The sequence below is a fragment of the Aspergillus brasiliensis genome, assembly GCF_001889945.1.
Source record: "Aspergillus brasiliensis CBS 101740 unplaced genomic scaffold ASPBRscaffold_10, whole genome shotgun sequence".
NCBI lineage: Eukaryota > Fungi > Ascomycota > Eurotiomycetes > Eurotiales > Aspergillaceae > Aspergillus > Aspergillus brasiliensis.
This window is the reverse complement of record NW_027137451.1, coordinates 515,649-537,117: the sequence shown is the minus strand read 5'-3', so window position 1 is coordinate 537,117 and position 21,469 is coordinate 515,649. Positions and strand designations below refer to the sequence as shown.

Genomic DNA, 21,469 nt, shown 5'->3' with positions numbered 1-21,469 from the left:
TTTCCCAAGCATACGGAGTACTCAGTGTCCTTCCAAAAGCGGTATCTATATAGTAACGGTCAAGTGACTGCAGATCAACACACTTAGTATCATTCTAGAATGAACTATGGAGTATCCACAGATTAACATAGGTAATCACAGACGCCCCCGTTGGGCAGCATTCCTGCCCCCTTTCCCCTTTATCCCCGAACGGTTGTTTTGGTCGTTATCAGAGAAAGTTAAAAAAAAAAAAAAAAAAAAAAAAAAAAAAAAAAAAAAAAAAAAAAAAAAACCACAAGGCAGGGTGGGGAGGGAGAAGATCGACTAGCGGCAATGACGAGATTCCGATAGTTTCGGTTAGGCACAGTGGTTGCTGGTCTAGTCGCGTGGCTTAGTTGCTTAGGTTTCAGATTCTGCCAGCTCGATAGGGGATACGAGTATCTAGGATTAGTAGTCTCCTGTAGTAGAGTATACGGTCATGTGGTTGTATCTAGTGGAGTACCTTGTATAGTTTAGCTAGCAGCTAGACATAGTTAGGTGATTTGGTGGAGACGTCGTGTGATGTGATTGATCAACAAGGTACGGAGTAAAGATAGGAAATCAGTAGTATTACTACTATGTCTCATTGTTAGCTTATTTGTTCGCGTGATGTTAGGAAATCATTGTAAGTTCTTGTGTGACGAGGAGTCTGACGCACGGATGTCAAAAGCTAGGAGGTGCAAACTTTGTGTTATTCTGATGCTCTGTGTCTGTGCATGTGTGCATCTAGATATATTATCTCCAGCGACTCATGATGAATTGCTTCATGTTCAGGTAGCACTTGCTGCTGGCTCTGCTTTGCAGTAGATAAAGATCGAGTTGTACACGCTGCATATTATGCGGGGTCTTGATCATCATCTGCTGAGGTATACTGTTAGCCAGTCGGCACATTTTTCACTGGACTCAGAAAGTTCAGCTAAAACACTCCAAAGTTGGCTTCATGTGACTGTCGCTTTCATAGAAGGCGAGATCTAAAGGTCTAGATCTGGCGTAGCCATCGACGACAGCTTGATCCCTCCGGAAGTCCGTGGACAAGCGCCTCGTGTCTGATGTCAAGATTAGCCACCTGACAATATCAGGGCCGATCAGGATCTAGACAGTCACTAGACTAAGCATTGAAAGTTCACTTAAGAACTGGATGGGTCGGTGGAGCCCAGCCAGCCAGCAAGATGATAGCTCGATGCTGGCTTGGACTGCTGAGGTTCCAGAATTTAGCCTTTCCGGTGCTCCAGGCATCCTCACCAAGCAGTCTGTGGCAAAGTCGCATTAGTTGAGCTCGATGTGTGAGTCATTGAGCCATTTTTCAGTTGTGATTGAGATATATTCTCTTGTCCGAGGAAGTTTGACTGCTGCTGTTGTGCCACGCTGATTGATTAGGTGGCTTGTTACTGCAGCCGCTGATGGCCAAAGACCACGCCCAGGAGAAGGACTCCGGGAGCATTCCAAGCCATTGAAGAACATCGATCGCCTCAGCAAGAATGGAGGTGTCAGACAGTCAAATAAAAGTACCTCGGGGCCAGGCGGTTCACCGTTCAACTGTCAAATAAGCTCTGCCCCACCCCTGACAAGGCCCGGAAAGAGCTGAACCAAGGAACCTTCTCGCCCGAGCCACCGGTGGCTGATCTACGGGCGCTGCTGTCGGTACGCGTGGATGATGCCGGGTGTCTACCATGCCGATTGCATTCATTGTGTTACTCTGCACTGAAGAATGTCTGAATGCCATTATCGCACAGATGCCCAAGCGATAGTTCATTAGCATATGTGTGTGACTCGGCTCGGCAGCGTTCCCTCCCCGGGGTGCCACTGGGTAGGACATACGGTCATGGTGCAATATCGTCGCACCCCCCATTGCAGAATTAAGTATTGGCCCCTGCGTCCGTGCAGGATTCACAGACATCCTCGGCAGCTCTTTTAGAGTGGCACAGTTGGAAGCTGTGTCTAGGGAGAGATTTGCGTTATTGTGGAAGCTGAGGAGACGTTCAGAATAAAGCGGGGTGTACGAGGCGTCTGCTGAAGCTACGTCAATGTCCTAGATGAATGGATGAACACATGGACGAACATCCATCCTGCACCACGATGAAAAAGGGGGGTGTTTCAACCACTTCAGAATACAGAAAAAAGAAAATGAGCTGAGCCTGGAGAGACCATCGTGTAACCCCATCACCACCCATTCATGGGAAGGGGAGTGATACAATCAAGTAGTTGTCGGGAGTGGAATTGAGCACAGCAACGAGAAAGGTACTTTTGAGTACATTGGGGACGAAGTCGACTTGTGTACGGCGGGGAAATACGGGGTTCATATCCAGTTCATCATCAACTTCAATTGCCTGGCAGGTTTCTTCACTCGTAATCGTAATAGGTCCACAGAACTGAATTTCTAATTATACCTTGGCTATACCTGTACTCTGCCTCGCTGTCTGATGCAGGCCAGGCAGACAAATACGGCAGTGGGGCAGTCGCATTAGCTCTGCGCATCACCGCGAAGATCACGGAGCCGGTGGATCTGCTGTGACGACGACGCAATGAGTGAGTGAGTGAGTGAGTGAGTGAGTGAATCGGGGAATGTGGATCGGCGACATAACCAGCGCCATGCCGTCTGAGAGGTAACGCCCAACTGTCCAAGTAAGGAGCTGAAACGACCTTGTTTCAACGTCTCAGGTATCTCTGTTCGATCGTGATTCGTTTACCCTGCGAGATTCCTATCATACTTCGGAGTATCTCGGCTACCCAGAGGTCAAGCCTCATTGTATCCTCATAGATAGTGCCGTCAAGTGGTGTAGTACGCTGCCCAGAGCCCACCGAAACTAGAGGAAACAAACCAGAGTTTTCAGCAACAGGCGACAGCTATCGGATCAGATGAACGAGATAACAGCAGAATCCTCACCGGAAGTTGCCACCTGTATATTGGCATGGTCTAATTGGGCGAAACGGTTAGAGAGGGGGGGTGGGAGAAGGAGGAAGAAAAGGTGCACGGAGCAACAGCCTGAGGGAGGCGACACCACTTCCAATAAAGGGATTTAGTTCGGCAAAGATCATAACTGTCATCCCCTGTGTTGATCAGCAGGGACCGTTCTGGGACTAGGAGGAGGGTTTGACCAAGGCAGCTGTCCATACTATCCAGTAGTCTGCAGTAGTGCCTTCAGAAAGAAAAGAAAAAGGGAGAGTTGGAGATAGAGAAAGAAGACTGAACAATGAAGCGAAAAGGAAACAGGTGGGTGGGCCAGAGAGGATGTATACAAAGTTAGTTACATACAGGGTACAATACGGGCAGTCAGTGACTAGTAGTTCAGTGATGCATCATCATCCACTCTGTCTTTGCCTTTCCCCCCCCTTCTAACTACCCAATCCCAACCTCACCTTCTCCTTTCCTCCTCCCCCTCCCTTTCTCCATTCTCTTCCCATTCATCTCCCCTCTGACACCATCCACCCACCCATGTGATGGATTCCAAAGATCCCCCGAAGCTTCGTAATCCAGCAACTCGGCTGCACTGCCTGACCCACCCGCGCTGCTAAAGAAACGTCCAAGACCTGCTGTCCGCTGTGAGTCGAAGACGAAATTGGTCCATCGCTATCACCAATGCCATTTCCGATCGACAGGCAGTTCATGCCCGCAAATCAGGATATACCTCCCTGCAAACATCTTCATCCACACCATGTCTGGCGGACCTCTAAACCATCGGACTTCAATCTGCAACGATCGGGTAGCCGACACCCTGGTCCGCGTTGGCAAAAATCACTCATGGTTTATGGCTTGCTCCCGGAGTAGCCGCCACGGGCTCAGCAGCCATCCATAGCCAGTTCACACTTTCCAGAGGGCCGGACTTTCGGTTTGGGGGTCCGCGATCCGGTTCGGGCGCTAAAGTGGGTGATAATCCTGGGTTCCTTCTTCCGGACCCAGCCACGGTCCCACTCGGGGCTTTGAGACTTGAGAGAACAACCTGAAAAAAGAAATTCAAAGCATTGAGCTTGACCTGACGCGAGTAATGCATTCATCAAGCTTTTCCCGTCTAATGCCGCCCGCAGTAACCCATGGATCTTCCTCTTCCCTCAATGGTTCCAGAAGGCCCAGCCCAGACCTTCCAGGCACTTCAGTTTCGCTAGTCGGGCGGTGGAGTCTGCCCCCCAACTGACAGGCCTCCACTTTCAGAGAAAGAAAACAAATACCAGGAGATTTATGTACTCAACAATCAGGAAACACAAAAAAAAAAACAACAATGACATCTACCACCACTTAGACACCATATGTGGACCATACCGAGTAAGCATGCATGGATACAACAACAGCAACAATAAAACAACAAAAAATCAATAGAAAAGAGACACTATCACCGAGTTCTGTCCGGCAACAAGCCTAACACCACAAGACCACCACCATTAAGCCCCCGGAAGGATGGAAACTACAAAAAGGACCCAAACACTTTGGCGGGCTACGGGTCCTGTGTTTCCAGTGGCTTTCTGCTGCGATCCCTTTATCCGGTCTCTAGGCCAAGTTGACTTCCCCCTTGGGCTAAGTGGTACCGCATCGTGGAGCCCGTGGAACCGGTTCCGTCGATAATGCTGCCCGCATCTAAGATAGTAGCAGTAAGAAAACAAAAATCTCGCTGCTTGCTCACCGATGTCTGAGCGCCACCCTATTATACTGGCGGTTGGGTGTCCACTTTTCTCCTCCTGCCCTCCTCCTAATCGTGCTCATGAAGTAGCCTAGGTTGAAAGCCATGTGCTTTGATGGGCTCAGCTGGTGAGCACCAGTAGTGGTTCGGACACATACAACCCAGCGTATCTTATCGAAACCTGCTGAAAGATGGGTGGGCATTTGACTTTGCATTATTTATAAGTAAGACCTTGTCCGTGTCTAGCCCTCTGGGGGTGTCTGTGACCCATCCACTCAGATTCGTCACGGTTTCAACTCTTCCGGCCAAGGCAGTGATTCGACTTCTCCCAGGTGGCAACCACGCCTTGGGCACCTGAAGCAGTGTCTGATACAAAATTTCCCCTTTCCCCTACTCTCTTTGAGATCACCATCCCCTGCCCTGCCACCCTCGATGTCAGGCACAGACGCCCCGATCTTTTAAATTTGAATTGTCAATTCCTTTTTCATATTATTCCGCGAACTCTCGTCCGCTACACAAAGCCAAGGATAGATCGCGCACATCCACTCTCTTCATATGACCATCGTGGTGCATGGAGCTCCGTGATTGGCCCTGTCTGTCTCTAACCCGTGTTCACATTTCCCAGATTCGGCTGCTTTCATCCAGCGGAGCACTTCTCTTGAGCACCTTCTCTTATCTCTCTCTCTCTCTCTCTCTCTCTCTCTCTCTCTCTCTGTCTGTCTCCATAATCACCTGCCGGCTCCCTTCATCCTCGTCCCTCAGGTAGGAGACCGAGTATAAGCTCCCCCTCCCTACTCGCAATCTTTTCCCTCCTTGTTGTCCCTCCCTGCCCCTCTTCTCACCTCTTATCCGACAGAGGAATTCCTTCTTTCGTTCATTTCAGGTTGTATCAACGTTGGGCTATGTATCCGTGACGTACTTTCATTCTTGTGGCGGGCCCTTTATCCCTTTCAACCTACCTCTGTGACTTCTCTTTCCCCAAGTTCACGTCAGTGAAGGGGGAAAAAAAGTATCACCATTCTTATCTGTGTCCGTCATTCCTTGATCTTGGCCCCAGAATTTGTGAGGTGCGTTTTGTGACCGACCACATATCATGATAATGATGCAAGTTACATATTGACGCCGTTGCTAGGCTGCTGGAACAGGCTTTACACATCAAGACCACTTGGACAACGTTAGGCTGAAACCTCAACTAACTTCTTTTTTCCTCCGTGTTGGCTTCGTTCAGAGATATCCAAAGGGTTGGAAGAAGAAGGAATAAGATAAAAAAAAGGAGCTATTATATCTGGGCGAGAACATACACAGAGGTAACACAAAACGGACAGCAGATTCCGTGAGTTGAGACCAAGCTTCCGCCAGTCACGTAAAGCAATCAAGAATGGCTGGTGGCTATTTTGATCTGCCTATTTCATCCTCCTCCAGGCGTTCGAGCCTTACTGATGTATCTGGAGGAGCCAGCAGATCATCCCCAGGGCCGCGTGTCCTGACCCCCCTACCCACCCCCAATGAGAGCCTACAGGAGAGGTTGCCGGACCCAAGCGGAGCTCAGGGCAGGCTGAGGAATGCAGCAATCCCCAGGAGCGCGAATCGGGTCAAGTTCACGGTCAGCGAGGCTGGTCTTGGCACCATTCAGTCCGGATCGACGTCAGCGGCCCGGTTTGCTGGAAGGGGGTCGTCACTACCGCAGAGACCATTGCCCACTGCTAGCATTCCAACCGCAGTTAAGGCCTCCCCTGACCCCCAATCAGTGCCCTTGGTCGATATCAGCCCCAGTTCACCAGTAGGTGTCACGGGCCTCACGGTCCACTCAGCATCCGGCTCCGCGGGGGCCACTGGCGATGATGATGAGGTCAGTAATGAGAAGGGGAGGGCAATTCATTCAGCACAAGAGAGAGCCCAGCGGCTGGCATCCGTGCTGCACCAATCCTCTAAAACGCCGAAGACCAGTCCTTGGCCTAGTCGACCGTCCTCCATTGCATCTACTCCTTCAGAGGCGCCGCTACCGTTCGAGGATGGGGATGAGATTCCCATGATAAGTCTTTCCGAAAAGCAATTTGGCGACTTTTCCGACGACGATGAACTGGGCCCACTGAACGGCCGACAATCGATCCGTACTTCTCAAGCCCACCAACTAGTCAGACAAATGACTCGCAGCGATTTTGAATTTTTGAGCCGGCTCCAAGCCCCTTCGGCAGGGCTGGGGTCCGGACAAGTAACTCCCCTTGAAGAGAGAGACCCTGACGCCTATGTCGAACGACCAACCCATTACCGCGGCGGCATCCTCTCCTCTTTGCTCAAACTTTACGATCAGCCCGGTAGCAACTATTCGCGGGGCCGGAATGCCAGCTTGCGCCGGAGCAGCACGGGAGAGTTCAGTGGTCGAGGGTTATCCCCGGACCCGACCTGGAAGTCCCAACGGCCCAGGAAGTGGTATGAAAAATCCCCTAACCAGTCCAGCACTTCGCTGGCTGGCTCAACGGCCAAGAATTCGACGAGCTCTCCGATTGCGATGCTGAAGCGCTCGCGTAGCAGTGGAGCCATTCCAAACGTACCAAAGCGGATGGGCAAGCCGCAGCTTGAGGATGAGATCCGTATCACGGTCCAGATAGCCGAGCTTCTCTCCCGTCAGGGATATCTCATCCGGCTTTGCCGGGCTTTGATGAAGTATGGTGCTCCTACCCACCGACTGGAGGAATATATGAAAATGACGGCTCGCGTCTTGGAGGTTGATGGCCAGTTTCTGTATATACCTGGCTGCATGATTATCTCCTTTGACGATGCTTCCACCCACACCACTGAGGTCAGATTAGTCCGAAGTCCCCAGGGGGTCGATCTGGGCCGACTCTGCGATGTACATCTCATCTACAAGGAGGTGATTCACGGCGTGATTGGGGTCGAAGAGGCCATTCAACGGTTGGACGAGATCCTGAAGCAAAAGAACAAGTACCCGGTGCCAGTGGTCATTCTTATCTACGGCTGTGCCAGCGCCTGCGTCGGTCCTTTCGCGTTCAATGCACGACCCATCGATATGCCGATTGCCTTTCTGCTCGGATGTCTTCTAGGGACTCTCCAGCTCGTACTTTCGCCACGGTCCAATCTTTACGCAAATGTCTTTGAGATCTCCGCGGCCGTGCTAACCTCATTCTTGGCCCGGGCTTTTGGCAGCATCCGCTATGGAGACGGGCGGCTTTTCTGCTTTTCGGCTCTGGCTCAATCTTCGATTGCACTAATCCTGCCTGGATACATGGTGTTGTGTGCCAGTCTGGAGTTGCAGTCGCGCAGTATTGTTGCTGGGTCTGTCCGCATGGTCTATGCCATCATCTACTCTCTCTTCCTCGGGTTCGGGATCACGATTGGAACCGCCGTCTACGGACTATTGGATGGTGATGCCTCCTCGGACTATACATGTCCGCCGAGTCCTATCACCAATGAATATCTTCAGCATTTCCCTTTCGCGATCCTCTTCACTTTCTGCCTCGCAGTCATCAATCAAGCGAAGTGGAAGCAGATCCCCATGATGTTGATCATATCCTTTGCGGGGTATGTGACGAATTACTTTGGCACCAAGCGGTTCTATTCGAGCACCCAAATATCCAATGCGTTGGGCGCGTTCGTCATCGGGGTCATGGGCAACCTGTACAGTCGGCTCCGACACGGCTTTGCAGCTGCTGCGATGCTGCCCGCCATCTTTGTTTTGGTTCCGTCTGGCCTTGCTGCCAGTGGGTCGCTCATTTCGGGCATTGCGGCAGCGGAACAAATCACTACGTCGACGTCTCCATTTTCAGTTGTCTCTAACGGGACACAGGGCTTCGTGGATGCGGCAAAGAATCTTACAAGCCCGGATTTCGACCGCGAGTTCCACGGCGTCGTTCTCGACATTGGTTACGGAATGATCCAGGTAGCAGTCGGCTTCACCGTGGGCCTGTTCCTGGCTGCCTTGGTTGTTTATCCGCTAGGAAAGAAGCGAAGTGGACTCTTCAGTTTCTAGATGATTTCCCCCTAACACCTCTGCCTCTCCTGTCCCAAGTCGAAATCACTAGCACCTCGATTGTCATTTGCGTTATTTTTGACGAAGCGAACTGTCGTGTTATTCAGCGTGGCTTATCTCGATCCTTTCATTTGATCTGGCTTTCTTTCCGGTGTCTATGTCCTTCTCTTGTCGGAAATTTCTTACTATTTGGGCTCGCTTTTGCTATTGGTGCATATATATATCCGTCATCTCTTATCCGGTTACTCTCTTTGTCTGTTCGGGTTTGATTCGTTTGATGGGCTTGCAAGCGTTCCCTTGGTATATTTGTTATACTTTGTCGTCCACACAGGCGTGTGTTGATTCTTTCCTTCTCCCCTGTCTGTACCATTCTTCCCTTCTCTTACTTCTTCTCTTTTCTGCGTTTACAAAAGCAAAGCTACGGCGGTTTTGGTCATATGTTATAATGTCTTCGGTGGGATACTAATGTTTGTGCTGATGTGCTCCTGGTGCATGCAAGTTGAGTTGATTGATATATTACATTGCGTTATTACTTACTTACATTTACTGTCACCACCACCAAAGCTAGCTCTTCGACAGCTTATTATTAGATAGAAGATACGATACCACGAATAATGATCAACTACGAACCATACCTCGCATAGAAACAGTTCCTCTTCGATACAACTTAGATTTTATCCAATTCTTTGATAAGAATCTCCTTCAGTAGCAAGTTCTTTTATCCAATGCAAAGCATCATTCCAACAGAAAGAACATATCGATATAGTGATAGTATAAAGGGTAGGGCAGGGTAGGTTAGAGTAGATATTTCTGTTCATGTGTCGGTATTTATCCCAATGTATAGTAAATTGCATAGATACTCAGTATGTGTAGATGTGCATTAAGAGCAGAGTAAGACAAAAGGCCTACAGGCAATTAGGTAGCAGTAGCCCTCTAGCATTCAGTATCCAGTAGTCTCCAAGCTCTGGTCAAAAGAAAGAGCATACATAGCCAGATGTATGTACGTACAAGTAAAGTATCCCGTCCCAAGATGGACCAGTGCGAGGAAAGGAAAGACAAAGAAAGTAGTGGAGAACAAAAGGGTCCATTACCAGTTCCAGCAGACTCTTGCGATGTCCCGCATGGGATCCAAAGACACCAGTTCAAGTGGACAGGAAAACAAAGGGATAAAGAAAATCTTGATTTAATGATTCTGGTCTCGTGGTTCATCAATCTGTTCAGGTCGAAAGGAAAGGATAAGAAGGGGAAGAGATAAAAAGAGGGTGCCAATAATAACAGTTAGAAAAAAAAATTCACATTTCATCCGAGGCTTGCTTCGTCAGACAGAAAGGTCGGGTCATCGACAGGGCAGAGTCCCTGGCCATGTGTCCATGCACAGTGTTCAAGAAGGAGAGAGAAACTTAGGCCGAGGCTGAGAATCTCTCTCGAAATCCTGCCATGACATCAAGATTAACCGTCTAGTTTATTCCGTGTAGAAATAGAACTGCGGTGCCTGCAGGAGCTCAAATCCAACAAGAAAAAGTACAAAACAAGAAAAGACAAATCATCCAAGCTTGGCGCGTCCGTTACGTCTCAAGTCACATTATGTACGACGTTGGCATTACATGATCGGGGTCTTACGCTTTTCAGCGCTGGAAAGCACAAGCATAGGAGTTTTGCGTCTTTCCTGACCCTGAGCTACCGTCTTCTGGCCAGCGACGACAGCAGCCACTGAGGGTGATCCGGTTCGAGGAGAGGCCTGATCCGCTCGAACCTCGGCGAACTTCCCGCCAAAGAACCCGCCATCTTCGCTAATGGGAGTGGTGTTGTACGGGCTATCCTGAGATCGGCGTTCTCGGGAAGACCTCTCCTTCCTCTCAGAACCAATGGCCCCGTTCGCAGCTGCACGAAGGCTACCCAGGCTGGGCTTGCTGGACAGGCTACCACTGCGAACCGTAGCATCGTCCCCATCGGAGAACGTGAATTCCTTCTCGCTCGCAGGGGTATTGGTACCACCACTGCTGTGGCAACCAAAGCTCCGAGTTTCGCCACGCCGTTCAATGCCCGCACGAACCAAGTTGTGCACTGCACGGCGGCGCTGACGGGTTGCGAAATTCTTGCTTCCCTCGTGCTTCGATGTTGGCTTGGCTGTAAGCTCCTCAAGGGAGGGTGGTCCACGGGGTTGGCGGATTGGGTGCTCACCCGCACGAGCCTGTCCGGGCCCAAAGGTTCCAGTGGCCGGGGTCTGAGGCAATGCTGCAGTCTTAGGAGCCGCGGGTGTGATGGCAGTATTGGCCTTGGCCGTGTCAAGGGGCATCTTGAGCGCAGGGTTGAAGGACGAGCTCTTCTTGTGACCCCTGCGGAAGGCGTTCGCCGAAGGAGGAGGCAGCGGGGTGGTTTCTTGCGGGGATGAACGGCCGCTGGGAGGAGACACGGGCTGAGGAACGTTCAGAGGAGACTGACGGTTTTCAGGGGGCGGTGACACCTCAGCTCTGAAGGTAGGCACCTGTACAGAGGGGGACTGGGTCTCCTCTTCCTGGTACTGAGGCGCGCCGTCCTGCTGGTAGGTATTGTCATAGATATAGTTTTGCTGCCCAGTCAGGGGGTTGTAAACCGAGTAGAGTCCCGGCTGGCCAGGAACAGGCTGCACCACAGGCTGCACGCCTTGTTGAAGCTGTTGCTGGTAGAATCCCATACCGGGAAGAGACAGAGAGGGATAATCCTGTTGCTGCTGGATCACAGGCGTTCCTAGATTAAGACCCTGAAACTGCTGGGCAGCCGCAGTGACGCTGATCAGCTGCTGTTGCAAGCGCTGTTGCTGGGCAGCCAAGAAGAGGTTGGTCGACATCAGCTCCGCATACAGGCTCTCGTCGATCTGCGTATCGCCAGCGATGTCAAGAGCCGGAGGTGCGAGCACCTGCTCCGGCAGAGTGTACATAGGGCGTCCCGTGTTCATGTCCAGACCCTGATTGACGGCTAACGAATGACGAGGGAATCCGGTTCCCATAGCGGTTTGAGGGACGCGATCTGCGGTTCGGTTCGAGAGGTTGCCATATCTATCACCCTCCAAGCCAAGGTGCTGCTGGCGTTGAGAAGCCGAGGGCATCGTGGCTGACTTGGGAGCCGTCCTTAAACCCGCTAGAAGGTGCGAACGGCTGGTGCGCGGAGTCGGAATCGGTGCAGAGGGCTGAGACTCATCGATAGTCGAGATGTGCGGCGGAGGCACGCTCAAACGCTTGATATGAGAGCCCTTCCTGCGAGACCCAAAGCTGGCTCCAGGCACCCCAAGGGCACTGCCATTGTTGAAAGAGGAATTGTAGGTCATTTGAGCAAGACCGCCAGTGTCCATACTCGTAGTTGTGAAGGAGTATAAAACAGTATGTGCAATTGACGAAACGAAACGGTGCTAATGATTTAGCGATCGGAGACGCGATGTGGTCGACCACAAAGGATTCTTTTGGCGTATTAAGATATTACAAGGTCGAGGAAAGGATGGAGCACCGAAGGATTAACCGACACCGCGAAACGGAGGGGTTGATAGGTAGGCAATGAACGGGGCGAAAGTCCGGACTCCCTGTAGAAGGGGAGTTAGCCTGGTTTTGAAAGCAGTGCTCACGGTGTAATGCAACGTACCTGCAGAATACAAAAAGGCACACGCAGATATGTGCCTTGATAGAAGAGGCGCGAAAAAGGCCAATGAGTGATTAATAACCAGGTGTACAAACGATTATAGGACCGTGCGTCAGAAGCCGCTGAGGAGATTCAGCTGGCTCACGAGATGGACGATGGGGACGCGACCGGTGAGGAAAGGAAGACCTGTGTGAGTCTCGAGATGACGAGAGGACGGAAGTTCTCTGTATTAAAAAAGACAGAAGATAAGAAACGGACCGGAGATGCTCTGCAACTCCCTTGTAACCGTAGAAAATGATGCTTGAGACACAGGATGCAGTAGACGAGAAGGTTTCGGTCCACTGTTCAGACCGTCGAGATGGGAAAGGCACGCGGTCGCGGTAGGGAGGATAAATCAAAACTTTTCGCTTTTCTGGCGGGGTGTTCCTGATTCCTTATTTTTTTTATCCACTTTTCTTCACTTTTTTAGTGATCCTCCTTTTATGCCTCTCCGTTTTGTGACTGCTATTTTCCGCACGTCGGACCTGACGAAAAGAAAGAAGTGGAGGAAGAAACGAGAGGCGACGCCGGGTGCTTCGTTTCGGGAGTTCGGCGCGTGTTTGGCCGCTATTTTCCTTTTTTTTTTCTTTTTTTCCGTGCCTTTTTTCCTTTTCCCAGTTCGAGTTCCGCGCTTAGAGAGGACCGTCCAGTTAACCGGGAGCCCCAGGCAGACCACCCAAGGAACTTCAAGTTCTTGGGAATAATAAGCCAACAACAGCGACGGCTCGTCGGCGAACGGAGAGTAAAGAAATAGGAAAGGAAGGTAAAGTCAAAGTAGCGAGATGAATAGACACTGATGGAGAAGGAATGAAAGAGAAAAAGGGGAGAAGGGGTGGGATGATGAAGAACTGAAGATGGGTAGGAGGAGGGTGGTAAGTGGGAAGAGGCTGAGGGGGAGCAGAGAAAGAGGGCGACCGAGAGGAGAGAGAGAGAGGAAGGGAAAGAGAGGAACCAGCGGGGAAGGGAAAAAGGAGGAGTTGGTAAGTGAATAGGAATAGCAATAGGACGACCAGGGAATGAAAGGAGACGAAGAAGAAGAGTAGCGGCAGCAACAGCAACAGAGAAAGGGACAGCAAGCAGACCCGGAGAGAAGGGAACTGGAACTATTGATTGGGATCGATCATGCGAATCACTCTACTACTACTACTACTACTACTACTACTACGGAGTTAGTACGAGTTACTACTGGGATTACTTAGTGACTGGCAGTGACTGACTCTCCTGGATGGCCTTGGAGTCTGCCTGAGACGCTCGCCCGTCGCCTAGGCGCTGTTATGCTTCTTGATTGGCTCGTTTCCCATCCTCTTGGACTGATTGGGACTAGCGGGGGAAGGGGGCGACTGGCCAATTGTCCAACGGGACCTCCTGATTGGTGCCAACACCTAATCCTCCCCCGTGGGTGCCTGAGGTGCCAAGGCCACACTGAGTCGGTGCATCCTCCCCCCAACTGGTCGTGCGAGACGAGGATCTTCAGGAAATGAGCCGACCCTCTTTTCTTCAGGACGTAGCACAGCACTGGATCAATATCAATCACTACGTATGATAAGGATGATCGTCTGATCATTCTTATCCGATTCACCCCATTACCATCCTGGTTTCTCCTCTCAATTTGCACGGCTCTCAGCCTCCCAAAGCCCATCTTTATCTCTAACCAAGCCTTTCTCAGGGCCCCCTCCTACGGAGTGCCCGGAAGGTGGTAACCACTTGCACGGAGCCTCCCCAAACCACCCAAATTGTGGCAGATAACCAGGTGATGTGCTCGGGCCAGGCATGCAAAAGGAGATAGCCAGGAGGTCTGCGTATAACCAGTGCAAACTAGTATACTGCAGTACGCTTCACCCCCCTGATTTGTGTCTGGCTCTCTGCAGCCCTATAGTATTCCTGCCATTGGTGCTATATACCGCCCAGCCCTCCAGCTCATTGGCCGGGGCCTCTCATCCATGCTCACGTGATGACATCCGGCCTCTCCCAGGCTGAAACGCCCCATCCCTCATCCCAGTGTTGCCTTACCAACTGCGCGGCACGGACACGTCTTATCTCATCGGTGTTGACAGCATCCATCTCCCATGTTGCTTAATATAGCAACGCCTCTCTGAGATGACACAAAAGGAAAGTGATCCACTGAACACACTTTGATTGTCATAGTCACTATAATTAGAGAGTAAGTTGAACAAAAGGTAGTTAACTGGTGTCACTGCATTATCATCGCCATTATGTCTGCACTTTTTGAACAAGATTAGGACTTCATATGTCAAGGGTTGAACATTGCATATATGCTCCTGCGTGTCACCAATATCATTCCTTCGAATCCCAGGGTATCATCAATTGCATTAAAACCAGCTTGCTAGCATGGCCAGGTTTTGGATCTCGGAACGCTAACAAGCAGTCCCTGGGCCTTGTATGTTGTTAACACATACTGTTGTTGCTGTATACATTGTAAGCCATCGTCTGGTATATAGATGGCAGCCAGCGTACCTATTCAAGAAGTTCTTGGCGTCTCCTATACAAAGCCTGTCCGACAAATGCGGAAGCTAGACAGCTTGAGCCTCGTTGTCCTTACTTGAGACGGAGAGCGGCACACTATCGGGCCGTTTCTCAAGATCACGTTCGAGGCGAGCTTTCTCCTCATCCGTTGCGTCAGTGAGATGGACCGCAACTTCCTCGCCAAAGTTCTTCGCAATTTCCTCCAGTGTCAATCGAGCAGTCTCCGGGAAGAAGAAGTAGATCACTAGGAGCCACACGTCAATGCGATATACCGAATTCGCTAACGCGTAGATAGCTCACCTGGAATAAAAAATGCGGACCAGCAGATGATGACCAGATAATATTTCCAACCAACGTTGTCAAACCCCATGGGCGCGGTTTGAAGCAGGATAAGAGTCGCTGTCATTCGTTCTTAGTCACAGGGGCTTATATATCTGGCAGGCGTCTTACCGGCGAACTGTCCAAACAAGGAGAAGCCCATGCCAATTGGGCGGATCTCAGTAGGGAAAATTTCAGACACATAGAGATACATCGTCGTATCACAGAAAGTTCTATTGAGAGATGAGCGGTCCGAAAGAACAACCTGAAGTGAATGCTTACCCTTGGAACGCAAGGTAGAGATACATAAAGAGAATGCCAAATCCGTTACCAACCCGGTTCGTGGTGCCTGCGTATTGCGCCGTCATGGCAGCCAAGCAGGAAGTGGTGACAATAATTCCGACAAAGCCTGTAATGTACATTTTTCGACGCGAATTGACCTTGTCATGAAGCCAGGCACCAAGAGGGTTGTAAATGACACCTGAAAGCGCGCCGGTTAACTTTTCCGCTTATAGCCAGGCAGCTTCCATACTTACCAGCAGTTGTCAGCCAGACCGCACTCAGGAGCAGTGGCATGCCGCCCGTCTCCCCAAGGTTGGTGTATAAAAGAACGGCATAATTGTTCTGTGCAGAAGTAAGCTATCGGGAATCACCTTGATCTCACCAGGGTTAAACTCACAATGATCAGAGGTCCGCCGAATTCGGCTCCCCATTGAGTCAAGAAGCCGATAGCCATGCGCTTCCTGTATGACTTCTTCTTCAATACTGCGTTCCATACATTGCCGTAGGTAGACAACCGCTCCCCTTCAAGACGAATCTGCTCGGCAGTCTGGTAATATTCTTCCTTAGCAACCAGGTTGTTGGGATCGTCTGGGGATTTGCGAAGTCGTTCAAGGACCAATCTAGCTTCCTCATGCTTTCCCTTACTGATCAGCCAGCGTGGAGAGCGAGGGAGCCAAGGCGACCCGAGCAGCAAGATGAGAGGTGGCAGGCATTGTAGACAAAGTGGGAACCGCCAGCCGAATGTGCCAATCTTATTTTCCGCAAAGTAGCAAGCATAGCCTACCCAGCCAGCAAGCATATAACCGAAGACCAGAAAGATAGCATGATGGCCAACAAGCCAACCGCGACGGAAGGCACTAGACATCTCGGAAAGATACATTGGGCAAACAGTCACGAGGATACCAATTCCGAGGCCGCAGACAAATCGCCCAGCTTGGAACATTCTAGATAGTGTTAGCAAGGACGTGTGCGATGGATGGAGGGTAAACCAGGGCGCACTTGAGCGAATTAGCACCTCCTTGAAGTGCACCTCCGAACATTGAGAAGAAAGCCCCCAGCTGTATATTAAGTTTGCGACCAAAATAATCACACGACCACATTATGAAGAGCGCTCCAACCGCACCTCCAGCACTGAAGACGCCGTTCGCCGTAGATATAGCAGGGGTCGTGATCGAGGCATATCCCGGCTCGCCTTCTTGAGGAAGATTGAAGTATGTAAACCATCCTGGCTGACCGATAGTGCTTGAGATGATCGAGGAGCAGTAGCCGTACGTCTGTTGAAATCGGAATAGTTAGAAGCAATTCTAGAAAAGGAGTTCTGGGTACCCACCATCGAACCAACGGCAACAAATATAGTGACCAGCCTATTATAGGTACTGGTCTGAGACCCGAACGTCCCCATGGCGAGCTAGACCTCTGCAATGGATGTAGATCGAAGCCAAAGTGGGAAGAGAAAAAGAAATATGATCAGAAAGAAGAGCAAACAGGTCAACCCGCACGTTGCATCAGATGAAACAATATTGGGCAAGCCACGCGGCTCAATTCTTGATCATGTATGGAGTACTACCCGAAAGTAACAGGTCTGGGACCGGGGGGTGGTTTGTGAAAAAAAGAGGCGAAAGGAATGCCGAGCAGAAACGAAAATGTAAACAACACCGTGGAGGACAGCCAAGGTGCCGGCACATCAGCCTGGGATATATCTCTTGACGCACGGTGAGCGGGCAGAGGAAAAGGCACCTCAAGGACTTCCACACATCCTGCACTAACTGGCTTAGCTCGTGGGAGCTTTCTAGCTTTCCCTTGTGTATAGTCTACTACTTCGTATGCGAAGAGCACCGGCCGGGTGGAGTTGACGACGATGGGGTGGATCCACCAACCATCGACCAGCGGCATAACGGCTGCTCAATCACCTGGGCGAGGAAGCATGGTCGTCAGTTGCCATTCGACAATTCATTTCCTCTAGACCAGGGGAGGGAAGAAAGACGATGCATTAGTTGTCGTTGCCTCGCTAGCCTCACAAGAAAACGGTCTTCTCCAGCAAGGGGACCGACGCTAAGCTCCTCTGGGGAGTCCCGTGCTGTCACTGCATGTACGTACGTTACCGTTATGCCTGTAAGTATGTTCTGCCGCTTACTCGGGATAACTCACTATCTAACTCCCGTACTACTTCAGAATAGGCAACTGAAAGGACTTAAGGTTCTCTTCATCTCCACCCTGACAACCTGGTTTACCATTTGGGTTTATTGTGGCTGCCATCTGTGCCCTGATCAGATGGCAGTCTGACTCGCTGCGTGGTTCATGGCTCTCATCCGATAAGATGACCCATAAGATGTCAGTTAAGATCCACCTTTGGTGAGCATGGTTCAGGTCACGATCGCTTTGTAAGTTAAACTGAGTAACATGGTGCGTATGCGCGCTCAGGCATAATAGACAGACATTTTGGCCGAATTAGTAACCCCGAGCCCTTTTCCGTTAACCTCGGTTTTGGTGGACTCGGCAGGACAAATTAAACTGGCGCAATCCTCGATATTACGTTTTTGTGTAGCGTACAATTCCGAACCACAGGGGGTTCAAAGTTGGTGCGGAGCAAGTATCTACTACTTTTAAGAAAAGCGGGCCTGATAGCCCGTCGCTGCGATCCGTCTATTGATTTTCCTGATCTAGGGCACCCGCTATATGGCAACGGCGGCGAACCGGTCTGTCTTCTATCCCCACCTTTTAATTTGGATTAGTAACTGTTGGAAGCGATAGTTGTTAGAACCACCGCCCAAAGGCTACGCAGGTAGAACCATTGTGCAGTGAGATATTAATACCTTTGCGTACACGGGTTCTTAGCTGACTGTTCCTCTATTCCGGTTTTTGTCAATGAACGTGCTGCGTGTCCCTTAACAGACCTACTATCGACCTAGCTATCCTTCCCAGAAATATGTCGGGTAATAGTACTAGTCAGTCCCCTTTCGATGTACCGTTCGATGAGCTGCCAAACCCAAAGCAAGTATGGGTTGGCAAGCCAGGAAGTCGAGAAGAAGGATTGGGGAAGCTTGCCATCTTGACACCCGAAGTGGTAGCCAATGCTGCTGCCACTGAAATCAAGACCGGCCGACGGGTGACGATGGGCTGGGAACTGACAAAGCTGGATCATCCTAATCTGAACCGTCAACCATGCGACCATCAGATCATTCCGCTTTTGGGCGGTGTGGCGTTTGACGACGTCTATACAATGAATCCTCGTAGGTTATGCACTATTCTTCCTTTCGCCCGCGGTAGTTACCACCCCCCCTGGGCTGACTCAATAATAGAACAAAGTAGCCAGTGGGATGGTCTGCGGCATTTTTCGCAGACGGTTGAGGGCCAAACCGAGCGTGTATTTTATGGTGGCGCAACAGTCGAGGAAATCAATGACCGAAAGAACAATCGGATCGGCTTGCAGCATTGGGCGAAGGAGGGGATTGCTGGTAGGAATCGACCTATTTATTGATTGATCTTTCGGAGCAAGCGACTAATTGCGGTGTCGCATGCTGTTCGACAGGTCGCGGGGTATTGATCGATTATGCCACATGGGCAGAGAAGAGGGGAATCAGATACAGCACATTTTCGACACATCAGATTCGGCTTTCAGATATCAAGGAGATTGCCAAGGAATGTGGTATTGTCTTTCAAAAGGGCGATATACTGTTCGTTCGCATTGGAGTGACGAAGGAATGGGATACCGCCATGACAGATACCCAGAAGAAGCAATACTCTGACAACCCGAGCCCGGAGCATGCAGGTGTCGAGGCATCTACAGATGTGCTGCGATGGCTTTGGGATACTGGATTCGCCGCGATTGCCAGTGACGCAATCAGCTGGGAGGTATATCATTTACTGCAATGTTATGCAATGCATCATTATCCAAGTATTTGTGACTGACATGTAGCAGGTTTACCCACCCCAGTCGCCTGATTTGTTCCTGCATGAGTACGTGCTTGCGGGCTGGGGTATGCCTATCGGTACGTTGAATTCATTTACATGCGATATGAAGCCGGCTTCAATAATATACTGACCGGATCTACCTTGACAGGAGAGCTATTTGATCTAGAAGCACTGTCGCAAATTTGCCAAGATCTCCAGCGCTGGTCGTTCTTTGTTGCATCTATCCCCCTGAACATGCCCGGAGGAGTGTCCTCGCCCCCCAACATCATGGCTATATTCTAAACCGGATCTGCCAACAGCGCTTTGAATTGGGGCCACATCGCTTACACACGACAATCACAGACGCCAACAACGGGGATATCTTTTCCGAATTATCTTCTCCTACGGAGTATATCCGCCACGACATTCCGGAGGTGGGGATTATTGATGGATACACATAACCGAGACGGAAATAAGTGGGGAAGCAGTGTAGTAAGTGCACAAAAACTAAGCGACGAAAAAGAATGAAAATGCGCATACGTACTTCTCCGGACATTCAGTATTATATCCAGTAGAGCTATAGTACCAGGAATCTGCCCACTTTTCCAGGCGCCAATGCGATCAGCAATGGTCACCCGGGCAGAGCGCAGAATCTAGACCAAATCTGCAACCAGCCGGATTTCAGAGGACAAGGAACCACGGCATACAGAGGTAAGTACCTGCTCGTGATGAGATTGATACTAAAATCATTTCATTAGAATGCTTGGAATCAAAGTAAGTCAGACCACGAAGTGCTTACTGGGCAAACTCCATGGCAAATTAACACCTTCCGATAAAGCTAAGATGGTGATAATTTGTGGTCGTCGCCAGGGTCACATGGAAACCAGAATGTCCGGGACATTCTGCCACGCGTGGAAGGGAACACAAAGAAACGCAGGACTCCACTTCGAGTCTACTACAGCGTATAGTGTGTTTGCCTTTCACATCTCGGAGAAACGTTTGCTAACTGGGGAGCCAATGTGTAACCACTAACCAGACAGAGAACGCATTTGCTCGACTAAGAAGTGGGTTCATGCGAAGAAATTTGCTCAAGACCCTCAGCTCTTGCCCACTCCTGCATCGTACTTCTGATCTTTCTTACTTTTTTGTTCTATTTTTCTAATTCTGTTTCTATTTTCTTTTTTTTCCCATCCAGTCATCGAGACAGCCAGTCGTTTAGTTTCACAATAATAATCTAAGACGAGACCTTGCTATGCCGGGTAAGGCAAGATTGACGTTCCCGAGACCCACCATTGGTAACAGCGTTGCATCCGCACGGGCATTAAGTTCTCTTAGGCGGCTGGCGGACCCCACTTGCCGCCCGGCGCGCCCGCCCCAGTTCCAGCCCTGACTTACCCAATACCAATACCGTATGACTGTATCAGACCGTAAGCGACACCTAACTAACCAGTAACCATATGTACCTCTAACCCGCGAAAGGATGGATCAGAAATCAGGCGTGGCTTTCGATCGACATCTCTCTTTCACCACCACCACCACCCGCCCCTACCCCAGTTCCCTTACCCAGCTGCTTCCAATAATTGTGCTGGCTTCATTACATTCTAACGCCAGACCCAGCCATTGGAAGGGCGAACGAAGCCTGATCAGCTGCTGATCAATTTTTAACCCCCAAGCCCTTGGCCGATTGCACGCATGGATTCCCGCTTTAATCACAACGCATGTGCGACATGTGAGAGACTGGGGAGGGGGATACTGAGCTTTGACACTGACCATGCAGATTCTTGCATAGTTACACACTCCTGTCCCAGCGTAACCAGTTAGTCATTCTCAGTCTAGCATAGAATGGGTCCAATGCACTAAAAATTCGAGCAATCAATTCTCTGCACCGAACAGCGGCGGATTTTCGAGACGATAAAAAAGGACTCTTGTCAATGCTAGCTAGCAATCAGGCAATATTCTCGAGTGCTTGGCGAGATCGCCCACTGACCAAGCAATTAGCCCACACTAAATAGGCCCTTTGTTCGGAAAAAGTAATGCTCATTGACTAGTCGTACTTCCTTCGTTGCACCCCTGTCTTTGACTAACCCGGAACCCTGTCGCAGGATGCTCTGCAAAGGAGTAAAAATCTTTAGGCCCTACGCCATCGCCTTCAGGGGCGACGGTCTCCCTCTAAATTAGATAAAAAAAAAAAGGCTTGGTGCTTGTGACAGAGGACTAATCGGAGGGCTTT

General features: G+C 50.3%; 4 protein-coding genes across 4 annotated transcripts; 2 read left to right on the top strand and 2 right to left on the bottom strand.

Annotated features, from left to right (window-relative positions):
- Positions 1-6,006: 6,006 nt before the first annotated feature.
- ASPBRDRAFT_130968 (uncharacterized protein) lies at positions 6,007-8,616 on the top strand (the record flags this gene model as incomplete). Its single annotated transcript, XM_067618281.1, has 1 exon — positions 6,007-8,616. The coding sequence occupies one exon, from the start codon at positions 6,007-6,009 to the stop codon at positions 8,614-8,616; it is 2,610 nt and encodes an 869-aa protein (XP_067476709.1).
- Positions 8,617-10,216: 1,600 nt separating this feature from the next.
- Positions 10,217-11,944, bottom strand: ASPBRDRAFT_32305 (uncharacterized protein; the record flags this gene model as incomplete). The annotated part of the gene is made up of 1 exon (XM_067623001.1): positions 10,217-11,944. One exon carries the CDS (start codon positions 11,942-11,944, stop codon positions 10,217-10,219), a length of 1,728 nt encoding a protein of 575 aa, XP_067476708.1.
- Positions 11,945-14,795: 2,851 nt separating this feature from the next.
- Positions 14,796-16,750, bottom strand: ASPBRDRAFT_32304 (putative MFS sugar transporter; the record flags this gene model as incomplete). The annotated part of the gene is made up of 8 exons (XM_067623000.1): positions 14,796-15,028; positions 15,049-15,147; positions 15,199-15,299; positions 15,349-15,547; positions 15,603-15,690; positions 15,746-16,292; positions 16,348-16,622; positions 16,679-16,750. 8 exons carry the CDS (start codon positions 16,748-16,750, stop codon positions 14,796-14,798), a joined length of 1,614 nt encoding a protein of 537 aa, XP_067476707.1.
- A 1,079-nt stretch (positions 16,751-17,829) lies between these two features.
- On the top strand, positions 17,830-19,936 carry ASPBRDRAFT_45793 (uncharacterized protein). Its single transcript, XM_067625491.1, has 6 exons — positions 17,830-18,146; positions 18,200-18,578; positions 18,648-18,803; positions 18,878-19,200; positions 19,268-19,337; positions 19,409-19,936. The coding sequence occupies exons 2-6, from the start codon at positions 18,275-18,277 to the stop codon at positions 19,540-19,542; spliced, it is 987 nt and encodes a 328-aa protein (XP_067476706.1). The 5' UTR covers positions 17,830-18,146; positions 18,200-18,274; the 3' UTR covers positions 19,543-19,936.
- Positions 19,937-21,469: the final 1,533 nt, after the last annotated feature.

Bases quoted from the DNA above. Each gene is read 5' to 3' on its own strand.
- ASPBRDRAFT_45793 (XM_067625491.1), top strand. From the start codon at position 18,275: ATGTCGGGTAATAGTACTAGTCAGTCCCCTTTCGATGTACCGTTCGAT. The intron at 18,579-18,647 runs GTAGGTTATGCA...ACTCAATAATAG, and splicing joins CGTCTATACAATGAATCCTC to AACAAAGTAGCCAGTGGGAT. The intron at 18,804-18,877 runs GTAGGAATCGAC...GCTGTTCGACAG, and splicing joins GGCGAAGGAGGGGATTGCTG to GTCGCGGGGTATTGATCGAT.